General features: G+C 38.6%; 1 protein-coding gene across 1 annotated transcript; it reads left to right on the forward strand.

Moving 5' to 3' along the window:
• The first annotated feature begins 240 nt into the window (after nt 1-240).
• On the forward strand, nt 241-1,208 carry LOC110352202 (tetraspanin-36-like). The gene has a single exon (XM_021270501.4). The coding sequence runs from the start codon at nt 285-287 to the stop codon at nt 1,089-1,091; it is 807 nt and encodes a 268-aa protein (XP_021126176.3). The 5' UTR covers nt 241-284; the 3' UTR covers nt 1,092-1,208.
• The last annotated feature ends 10,687 nt before the right edge of the window (nt 1,209-11,895 follow it).

Consider the following 11,895-nt stretch of genomic DNA (forward strand, 5'->3'; position numbering starts at 1 on the left):
TGTTTCCTCTTCAAATGAAATTGCCTTCAATAACAGCAGAGTCAATGACCTCTCAACGTGAAACTTGGCACCATCCCTACTGATTTCTGCAGGCTATGCTAAGCAAGCAGTAACACATGAATAGCTGGTGGAAAACTGACTTTATGCTGAGGGAGTCTCATCAGCATTGATCCCTTGCAAGCTGATTGTGGGTGGAGATGTCATCTGTTACACCTGTACAAGTGGGGTGGAGGCCTTTCAAAAATGCTGGTGGTGAGGGCTGGGCTGCTAGGAGGCTAAGCACAATGAAGAGAATTAGGATGCTGATTTTGTCTCTGTGGCACTATGAGGACTCCTGGCTCAGGAGTTTTGCTCGCTCTCTGCTGATGGTCCTTGGTTTTCTCTTCTTGGGCTGTGCAGCAGCTCTGGCCTTTGGTGGATTTTTTGTGATCCTGTTGTGCAAGAACTACCAAGACTTCTTTCAGGAGACTTTCTTATCTCTCCCTGGCTGGCTGGCTGTTGTAGCTGCACTTGTCCTGCTGCCTACGGGTATTTTGGCTGCTTCTATTTCTACAAAGAGCTCCCGCTATCAGCAAGGGGTTTTCATGCACTTGTTGCTTATCCTTCTTTGTCTTCAAGTGTCTTCAGCAATTTTGGCACAACTCTATTCTATTCGGATGGCAACTGACCTGAAGAGCACGATGGGTCACCTATTCTATCAGTATAATGGGACGCACTCCCAGGCTCCTGGCAGCAGTGCTGTGGATGTGGTCCAGAAAAGGCTGCAGTGCTGTGGGGTCCAAAATTACACAGACTGGCTAAAGACAGCATCTGCTTCTTGGCATCTTCTGGCTGAAAATGTTCGTGTCCCTGAGAGCTGTTGTAAGGAGAAGTATTCTCTTTGCAGGGGTGAATTACACCAGCTGGAGCAGCTTTTTCAAGAAGGCTGTTTAAGGAAGCTGGAGGACCGGTTGCATTTTGCCATGCTCTACTTGTTTTGTTGCTGTGCTGTGCTAATTGTCGTAGAGCTGTTGGCTGGTGCCAGCAATGGCATCCTCATGAGGCATCAGCCTTTCCATAACCTCCGAATTCTGGACTCATCTACCTTCTGATCACTTTGTGGATTCGTGCAGCACTGCTGAACCTGCTGAAGGCTTTCTTGCTTCTGTTCTGTGTGGTAGTTGCATTGAAAAAAAACTTTTAAAATATATATTTGCATATAAACCTGATTGATCATTGTGTCTTTTTTTTTTTTTTTTTTTTTTTTCTTGAATGTTACACTACAAAATCAGTTTTCCTTCACTTATTGTTCTATGTCTGATCAGTTTTGTTACAGGAGGTCCCAGCAGAGAGTGTGAGGAGGAGGCTGGTGGTGCATGTCTTCAACATGTGTGGAAACCACTCTGAGTGGAGTAGGTAGAGGCATGGCTTTCTCAGGAACATGGGAGGATGTTGTGAGGTCTTGACTTTTAGAATCAGTTTTACTCTGTAAGGATCTTGAAGTGCAATTAAAAAGTAGGCTCTTCAGACTCTTCTTCCTTTTGAAGTTGTATTTAACCCTTTCATTTTTCTTAAAGAAACCCTCCAGATAAAGATCAGTTTTTCTTTTTCCCCAAGCACTTTAAAAAAAAAAACAAACTATTTTTTTTTTTAGAGAAAGTAAATAGTATTTTCTAAAGTGGCACAATGGTGCAATCTAAACAGAGAAGATATGGTTGACAGCAGCAAAGTAAATAGTAAGAAGACATACAGCAGGAGGTATAGTTATCTCAGTAGTTGCAGAGGAGCTGGGTTTACGTGTTCTGAAATTAATGATGAGAAGGAACAGTTGTATGTTATGCCAGTGGAATGCATCAGTTCTTCTGTCATGAAAAGTTATGTGTGGGTCTTCGGTACGTTTAAATGACAGAAGTGATAGGTTAGTTTTTTTAGGTATTCTTATTTGTCCTACCTTTTTACTAAAACCTATTTTTGCCTGGCTCTGTGGGTGTATCTCTGTTCTGCGTGTGGTGAGAGAGGCTCAGTGCCAGTGTGGGGTCTGTCTAGTTCTTGTCTGTGTGAGTGTTGGTGGTGTTCAGGGAGGTGTTGGTAAAGGCTCTGTGCTGGTCTATGCAGGGTGTAGCTGTGCATGCTTGTACGTGTGTGTCTGGGAAACACTTGGGGATATGGCAGCAGCACAAGCTGCATACATTGTTGTATGTGGGTAACCTACAGGGCCTATAGCAGTACCCTGATAGACTTTACCAGGCTAGGAAACAGGGAAGCTCCTGGGTCCTGAAAACCACTGGATTAGGAAACTCTACTAACGCTTTCAGTAACATCTAAATCATTATTCTTAAATACTATAACAAATGGTAGGTGCTTTCTGGCAAATGTTGCACCCCAAATCACCAGGTAATGGTTTTAATGGATGGGGAAAAAAGAAAAATAATCAGGACATAGGTCGGCTCTTTCAGGGTTATTAATAACTATGTGGAAACTGAATGTTGAAATATACTGGGGGGCTACTTCATATTATAAAACAACTGTGATGTTTTACTAAAAAAAAAAAAAAAGCAGCTATTTCATTAACAATGAGCAGTTCTTCCCAGAAAGGAATCTTCAAAAGCAAGAGTTGAACAGATGCGTAACATAATTGGGAAAACCACTTCTTTCAGTTTGCTTGACATTGCATGCATATGTTAGTTAAGCCACATCCATTCATCTAGTTAAGTAATGCAGTTATGTTTTTATGGATTTGTGGTACCCTGGCACAAATGTTTTGATATGCAAAGGTATTGCTATGATGTTAGAGACATAATAAAATTGAAGTGACAGCAACTGGTGCAGTAAGAAATTGAGTTTCAGGAAAGGATGGTGGAAGAGTAGAGTGAATATGATGTCCTTCCCCCACCTGCCTTTTTTAAGGGGGATATTCTTCTCAAATCAGTTCTTATCACTTATAACCTCCTCCTTGCCAAATTCTGAACTTACAGAATTGGAAATGCCCATTTTCACTAGCAAGCAGGGAAAAAAAACACAACAATTTCAAGGTGGTTAGAGAGAATTTCTAATGCAGATGTCCTCACCTCCTCTCCAGTCTGCTAAAAGGCCTGATCATTCATGGCTCCTATTCTTAATGTACTAAGAAAGACAAAATTTTGTCTTAGTCATGGTTTAGTGGGGGTGGGGTGGAAAATCTCTGGGAATTAACCAGAGATTAAGAAAGAGCTTTTTAAGGATCAATTTTCTTTTTCTGTGTGCTTGATGTCCCTAGATTTTTCCTACATTAGCAGATGTCCCTCAGGAAGATCAGATTTGGTGGTACAAACAAAAGGACAAAAGGGAGCCTGTGAAGATGCATGAGACAGGTGTATTATGGAAATGGTTATTTGTGGAGGATCACAAGAAAAAACAATAGATTTATTACCACTTTCTGCTTGTGGTATCATAGGCACTTTCATTCTGAATAGTTGCTTCTGTATAGGAGTAACTTTTTAAAAAAATAAATGATATTTTAATCAATTGTATTGTATTTCTGTGCTGTAAGGTACATAAGTCCTCGGGTACTATAGTGCAATATATACATTGCATGCTTCATTCTGAAAGAATCTCCAGAGGTTTTTCATAATCTGTGTAAATGAGCATCTGTGCAGGCAGCAGGTGACTTACACTTGATACTTCCAGAAATTGTATTGTGGGTTTGAAGGAAAGAAACTGATGTTCAATGCAAAGCTGGAAATATATCATGTGATAACTCTTTTACTGAGTACACCTAAGCCCGTATATTCCATGTGTGAGTTGATTTCATTGTGGTGTCTGCCTTCTTAAAAGGTAACAGTCAGAAAGTCAAAATTAATGCTTATAGGTAAGTCATCACTGCAGTCCTTCACCAACCTTTTTCCTCTCTTGGACTGAACCACTGAACTTGGCAGAGAGAACTGGCTGCAGCTTTACAACATGGCTGTTTTGAAACTGATTGCTGCTTTCTGACTCCTTCACATTTCCAGATGGTGAGCATGTTGAAATTATACCATTTCTTTGTGTTTCTGTCTGCATGTTGGTCTTTCTGTCTTCCTTTCAATGCCCTCTTCCCTCCACCACACATTGTTTTCCTTATGCTGAATGTTGGCTTGTTTTAACTCTGGGCAGAACATATTCCAGCTTCTGGAATGACGAGTGGTCTTCCTCATGTCTATTGTATTTTTGGCTTAAAATTAATTTATGTATTGCAAACAGAGAGCTCTGTCCTTTGCTAGAATGTGCGTGAAGACTCAAGTCCCACCTGCCTTCCAAAGATATTATTGCTTAAAATTACCCTTTAATTAAAAACAGAAGCTATAGATTTGATAGTCTGGTTTGGTTTTTGGTTTGGTTTTGTTTGCTTTTGCCTGTTGAGTGAATCAGGAGGTCATAGTGTTATGCCACATGTTTTTTTCTTAGAAGTCAAGCTGGATGTTCCCCACTAGTTAGAAGAGATTATCTGCAATAGCTAAGTGCTTGTCCCTGCCCTCCCAACCCCGGGGTATTTTCTATAGAACAACACCAACAGTCAGGCCTTTGCCAATATCTGGCAGCTGCTACTTCAAACACCAAGAAGAAATCCTATTGTCTATGACTGTCTCTTGAGCCAAATGGCTCTTTCAAAGCAGTGGAACATTTTCTGAGCACATGTCTGAGAGCCAGAATGTTGCCAAGTTGACATTTATTTGGTGACTTAAGTATTCAAGATGAAAGATGGTGTCATCTATTGCTAATATTTTTAGGTGTCAGAAATTATTTTTTATTCTGAGGGCTCCCCCCACCCCCCTTTTTTTATTGAACAACAAAAAAAATATCCTCAAAAAATAGAGCTTTCTGTTACTGCTTTCTGTGTACAGTACCTCACTGTGGAAACGTAACCTAGTTTTCCACCCAGATATGCAGTTTTATTGAAGAGCAGAAAGTTCCTACACTGAGTTGAATTATGTCACTTTTGCGCTGACAAACCACTGTACTGGATTTAGCTGCTGTAGAGTTTGTTTTCTTCATAGTAACTTGTATGGTGTTATATTTTCTATTAGTGATTAACTGTTTTGATAACACACTGTTTTAGTTGTTGCACAGCAGTGCTCACACAGAGCCAAGGACTACTCAGTTTCTCACACTGGGGGTGCACCAGGAGCTGGGAGGGGACACAGCCAGGACAGCTGGCCCAAATGGACAGGGATGTCCTCTACTGTGGGGTGTCATGGTTGCCAATGCAATGTGGGGAGAAGCTTACCAGGGCTGCTGCTAACTGGGGACTGGCTGGGCATTGGACTGTTCTTAGTAAGCAATAGCTTTCTACATTCCTTGTTTGTTTGTTTGTTTATTACTAATTAAACTGTCTTTATCTCAACATGAGTTCTCACACTTCTATCTTTCTGAGTCTCTTCACCCTGCTGCAGGGAGTGAGTGGCTGCATGGTGCTGAGCTGCCTCATGGGGTTAAAACACAATCACGGAAGTTAATTTTGTAATGATAAGTGCATGTGCACTTGCAGTTTCACACCTTAAGCTGCAGAAGGATGGTTGCACTCACCTGGCACAAAATTTGTGTGAAGTCAACACTAAATCCAGGCGGGGATGCTGGAAAAGAAGGTTGCATGAGAGAAACAAGTCAACACGAAGCACATTATTATTGTTACCAGAGCTAAGTGAACAGTATAGTTTTTTTTGAAGAATTATGCTGTTGGTTTGAAAAAAAAAAAAAAAAAATCTTTCTTAATGCATGAAAGATGAAGGCAGAAGGTTGGCTGAGGATGAATCTAGGAGAAAAATAAGAGGTCCTTAAACCAACCTATTCATTTATTCCTTTCAGTTTTTGTCACTGTTCTATATGTTTCTCAAGTAAGAATATTTCCCAAAATTACCTGTGTGTGTTTCAGAGGGAATATTTGAATATACTGTATGTAATTTGTGTATAGGTATGCATAATTACAGATTGTCTACAAATATTACTGTAGAATCTTCCATGTCAGTAAGTGAAAAGATTGACATTCAGCCTGTAGCAATAGGTAAATAATTGTAGTACTTCAGAGTGCTTTGGTGACCTACCTAGATTTGGATGAAAAAGATGAAAATGGCTACTGCATGAGTTATGATCTCATTCAAAAAAATATTTCTATTTCAAGAAGCTTCAGATAGTAGCTGTAGACTATTGGACATATTCAAGATACTTGCATATAGGAAATCTCTCATCTGTCTATTCATTCTGAGTCATGTCAGTTAGTGTCTTATGATAATTCATTAGAAGCAGTCATCGTGTTTTTTAATTGAACTTCAAACTGTTAATATCTTACCATGATTTCTGTATTACTTTCTACAAAGATTCACTAGAACTCAGCTTTGTTCATAAAGGTAGGAGGATAGGAGGCTTGCAAGCAACTACATTAATGAAACGAGTTATGAAGCTTTTTTTGGTTTACAGTTAAAAAAAAAAAAAAAAGTAATCTCTGAGAAAATTCCTTTCAAAGAATCATGAACTCAGTAAGCCCTTTAAACAATGCAACCTTTTAATCCATCCCTTCAGGCTTTTTGCTCTGTTGTTGTCTTTAAAAGGCAATTTCAGACATAAACAGGTACCAGGAGCCTAAGATTACTATTTACTAGATCCTCAGGCAAACCATAACTAATTTCTGGCTAGTAGAACTGAGATTAGGATTTCTGTGCATAGGAAAGAGGCATTGGAGGTGAAGAAAAATGTAGCTCTTCCCAAACATTTCTGATTTTGAGTTTCCTATCTGCTTCCTTTGGACTAGGTCTATCCATGTAGAAAGCTGTATTAGGACATTTAGGAAAGTGTGTCTACTTGCAGAATCTCCAAGTAGAGAAATTCTTCACCTTTGAAACTGACAAAGCTTAAGCAGATTAGACTGAATGAATCCTCGGATCTTCATGTAGTAAGAGAATTGTTTGTCCATGTACAAGGCTAACTTGCACCTATGTATAGGTGCATATAATTTTAATTTACAGTGGAGTAATGTCACTAGATAGTTCAGGACAGCTTCATCCCTCCATCTTCTCAGCTTCCTGTGTGACCACAAGCTGTTCACCCAAAAACTTGATTATACTGAGTTGCTCAAATTTGAAATCTTACCTGTTGAAATCCTGCAGTGAATTCAAGATATTTTCAGAAATCTTCCTGGGATTTTCTACATTTCTTTAAAACCGACACCTAAATGCTTCCCTGCATACTTTGAGAAGAAGATAGGGAAATCCATTGTGTTATCTGGACTCATTGACTTCACCAGAAACTGAAGTATATCTAGAGCTTCTGGGGTTTAGATTCTCACCTTTAAATAATTATTTCAAAACATTCAGCCTGCAGGGCTGGGCTAAGTTCCTCCCTGCACAGTGGAATTACACTGGATAATAAAAAACTGAGAGGAGAAATGAGACTCAACACTTAAATCTTGCAATACCAGCCTGGAAGGTGACAAAAAGCGGCCTATTTTGTGATCTAAGAAGTACAGAGAATGAGCTGAACTACTTATTCAATTATGTCAAATGATCTGCATTCATTTATTAAATGATGTAAAGTGAAATTAAATTAGAGCAAGTAAGTGATTACATTATGTAAAGCAATTTTTTAAACTGGGTAATGTGATCACCCTTCATTTATTACATTAAGTTCAGAATATTGGATATTGGTGCTGTTATTAAATTCATGAAAATGCTTGAAATGATGGACTAGTTAAAACAGTTCATGGCTGTTCACTATTCTAGTGAAATAGCTTTTCATATTTCTTCTCCAGTATTGGCTATTGATACAGTGTTACTATCATTTTCACAGTGAAACCCAAGGTTTTAATGTATTTTTACAGCAACTGTTTATAGATAAAATATTGTAAACTTTACCTGCAGACGTTGCTTTTAAGGGGCTGAAAACTAGCAGATAAAATACATGACCAACAGTTTAACTGGCAGGGAGGGAGGAGAGGAGAAGAACTGGGTCTTAAAACTGGGGTCTTAAAACTGCATGCTTATTAGAAATATCCTAACATCTTATGGGAAGGTGTTTAATTTTTGAGACTGGATTTTCTACTTTTTAAATGGATGGGATGAAATTATTTGCTTGATCAAAATTTTCTGCACTGTTGTAAGGAAGAATAAATCTATGCAACCCAATTGTCTACACATGGTTTGTAATTGTGTACTGTTTTGCCACCCTGTTTTCTTGTGTTTGTACTGGACTAAGAAGAATCATTTTCTTTTCTTCCTATCTCTTTGGATTGCTCTGCCTTCCAATCAACTGTTCATGTTGTAGAATTGGGTTGGAGGTAATGAAAAATATTAGAAATAGGATCCATTATTAAATCAGCTTATTTCCTCACAGTACTTAAAGGGAGAATATTTCTCTAAGGACTCAAATACCAATTTCTTGTTGAAATTCAGGTATCCTTGTTGCCAGGACATTTTAATGTCTTAGAGGATGTATTCTCAGTGAGCCAGGTGCAGAACTCCATAGAGTTTTCTAATGAATCTAATTGTGCAATTTAAGACTAAAGAAATAAAATGTGAGATGCTCAGTATTTGCAGAGTTGTGTGGGAGAAAACACCATTTCAAACAGTAAGTTACTGCAGAAGTGGCACAAAATTTCACACATATAGAAAATAAAGCTGATTTAAGTATGTCTGGAAGAGTTATTTGTACTACTTGGAATATTTTCCTTGGCTGATAGAAGTTAAAAACTGGCTATTTATTTATTGGCCAGGATTTTGATTCAGGAATGAGCTGGCATGTCTGTTTGAATGGCCTCTGTGACTTAAAGATGAGCTTCTTTTCTTTCCAGGGCAGTTTGATCTGGATGAAAAATAGTCCAAGTATTCATTAAAGTTGAAGAGACCACATGAAGATAAGATAAGAAGTTGAGCAGCAGATGCAAGAGGACTGTTAATTGTTGGGTTCTAATTGAGAAAATACTAAGAGAAATGTGAGAATAAAATAGTGGCAAATATGCAGAGTGAAACACAAAAATAGGAGAAACATTTTTATCTCTGCTTCAGTAGTAGTACAGTTAATTACAGTTAAAGTGAAAATGAAATGTTAAATGTGGAATGGTATTGCTGTAACAGCTGCTGAAATAGAATAGAATCATTGAGGTTGGAAAAGACCCTTGAGATGACCAAGTCCAACCATCAATCTGCCCTACCATTGCTAAGCTATGTCTCTAAGCAACATGTCCACACATCTCTTAAATATCTCCAGGGGTGGTGACTCCACCACCTCCCTGGCCTGCCTGTGCCAATGCCTAACCACGTTCCTAATTCTTCCTAACATCTGATCTAAACCTGCCCTGGTCCAACCTGAGACAGTTTCATTTTGTCCTGTCACATGAGAAAAGAGACTGACGCCCATCTCTCTGTAACCTCCTTTCAGATAGCTGAAGAGAGCGATGAGGCTTCCTCTCAGCCTCCTTTTTTCCATACTTAGATAACCTGTCTCCCTCAGCTGCTCCTTAAACTTCTAGCCACAAGCTGACTCTGATTTAGCATGGTTTGAGTTTATTATCTTTCCAAGGAAATTTTGTTTTAAGGCTTTAAAATGATGAGCTTCAATATTTCTGTAGGAAAGTATATGTAAATAATCTTTTATATATAACAATCTGCATTTTTCCTATGTATTTTGTCAAATAAATCAACATGTGGCAGATAATCTGTAAGTGGAAGTGCAAAGTGTTTGTAAGCACCTTGTTTAGCTTTGTATTAAACCACAGAAAAAAAATAGAATAATGTATACTCAGCAGGAAAAAATATTGAAATGAAAATTCGGTTTATATAGTGTACGTGAACAATGACAATGAAAAATGATGGCTATTAAAGAAATGTATCTTAATGGTTTCAATAGTTAGATGCCACTTTTTCATGCAAATTTATAGCCATTATTATCTCCTGGCCTAACCAGAGAATCAGAATAGACTTTCAGCAATTGATGACCCTAACTTATTGCTATGAACTTGTACTATATAAAATTAATTTATGGAAATATTTGCAGTGCCTTGTATAAAAGGGAGAAAAACAGGAAAATAAAGGCATCACTACCATCTGAGCTAATAAGGTCTTCTATAGCATCACTTTGTCCTGACTGAAAGATTGTGTCATTAATCTCAGCAACCGGAAAACGCCTATGATGGCCTGAAGGACTAATCCAGATACAGTGGAAAAGATTTTAAGGTAGGAATGGGTCAAAGCAATTCCTACACCTTGTGCAGTGAGGGCCAAGAAAGTCCAGGCCTTGCTGAAATTGCTTCTGCCTAATTTTTCCCTTTTTAGCATGTAACTAGTATGTGGTCAGGATGTTTCTCTGGTGGCATATGCATATGGTTCTGACTGCTTGGGGGGGAAGGGTGGTTTCCATCCTTCACTTTATTAAGAGCTTTTGGAATTGTTATTTAAAAAAAACTCTTTTTTTTTTTTTTTTTTTTAGTCTTATATGAAGTCAGCTTGAATGTATCAGAGCTTCAAAATGAAAGGAAGGAGTCATGTGGATCTAAATAAATAGAAGCAAAACTGGTTTCATTACCAATAATACATGCTATAAAATCTTTTAGACTGAGGAAGACCAGAAGGCATTTTTTCTACCCAGATATCTCATGTACCTGAAGAAAACATCTATTGGCAATATACTCCTAGGCTGATAAAAGACAATGCTGAAGGGTTGGCATACTTTCATCATTGTACCCATTTGGTACAATGTCCCTGTTCTTTAATCATATGATTAACACACAATTGGTTTTAAGTCTGGGGCACAGTGGCTCTCTGTCAATTGCTGATGGTGCTGCGTGTCCTGTCAGACCAGCTGCTAGCTTCAGCACACAGTTGCAGAAATATGACTCCTGATGCCATGCAATAGATCAGTAGTTGATTAGACTGACAGCAGCAAAACGAAGCACTCGGTTCTACTTTATGTGTTTTATTCAGGGAGGAGAAGAAAGGAATTTTGTATATTTCTTCATTAAAATGGACTTTTCATCCTGCATTAGGCAAAACTCCAGGGAAACAACCTTTCCCCACCCTTAATTAATCCAGAGAGTGAACATGAGGATGACTAGACAGATGGGATATAATTTGAGTATGGAAAAATTGTCATCATCCCTCTTTAATTAGTGTTATAGGATGGCTCTCTTCAGATATAAGTAGATATGACAAAGATGTGTTTCACATATTCAAGAGGGTAATTAAACTGCCACATGCTCAAACCAATATACATACAGACCTGATTAAAAAACTGAATTCAAGAAAACAATGATGGATGAGCTTTTAATGCGCATGGGTATTAGAGAATCAGTGAGAAGGGAGGGCTGTGAAAAGAATTGTTTCACTTCATGGCTGTGAAGACAAAAAAAGGGGGGGAGGGAATATATTAAATTTATAAGAGGGAAAGGCTATAAGGAGGAACTGGGGACACAGGAGGACAAATTCATGCTATATAGTTTAAAATAATGCTTTAATTACAAAGAGCGATGAGAGCAGGCAGACTGTACTAGTCATCAAACCAAAACATACCTCTCCGAGTAGCTATGCAGTATGCGCCATACAGACTGCTTTTTCACCTCCAGATCATATGGCTGCACCTTGAGATCAGGGTGGTAGGTAAGGAATGTATATTTCTGGAGCTGAATTTAACATTTGCGCAAAGGCAGTGCTACAGCAGGGATGAAAACTAATTTTATCATTTGTTTCTGCCTTGCTGCTTGACAGTGTTTTGACCCAGCTTGTTTCACCACATTAGAAATATGTATATGTTCTTATGTAAACGGCAAACTTTTTGCTGACCAAACTCTCAGTGTAGCCTGCTTTCCTCTGGCAAGCTCTTGGTGGACTCCTGGGAAGAGGACCTGATCAGGAGAATGAGCCTGCAGGACTTCTGCAGGCAGGCTGCATGCCCAGGGGACATTTTGCTCACCTGCAGGTG

Source organism: Anas platyrhynchos, chromosome Z (genome assembly GCF_047663525.1).
Source record: "Anas platyrhynchos isolate ZD024472 breed Pekin duck chromosome Z, IASCAAS_PekinDuck_T2T, whole genome shotgun sequence".
NCBI lineage: Eukaryota > Metazoa > Chordata > Aves > Anseriformes > Anatidae > Anas > Anas platyrhynchos.

Bases quoted from the DNA above. Each gene is read 5' to 3' on its own strand.
- LOC110352202 (XM_021270501.4), top strand. From the start codon at position 285: ATGAAGAGAATTAGGATGCTGATTTTGTCTCTGTGGCACTATGAGGAC.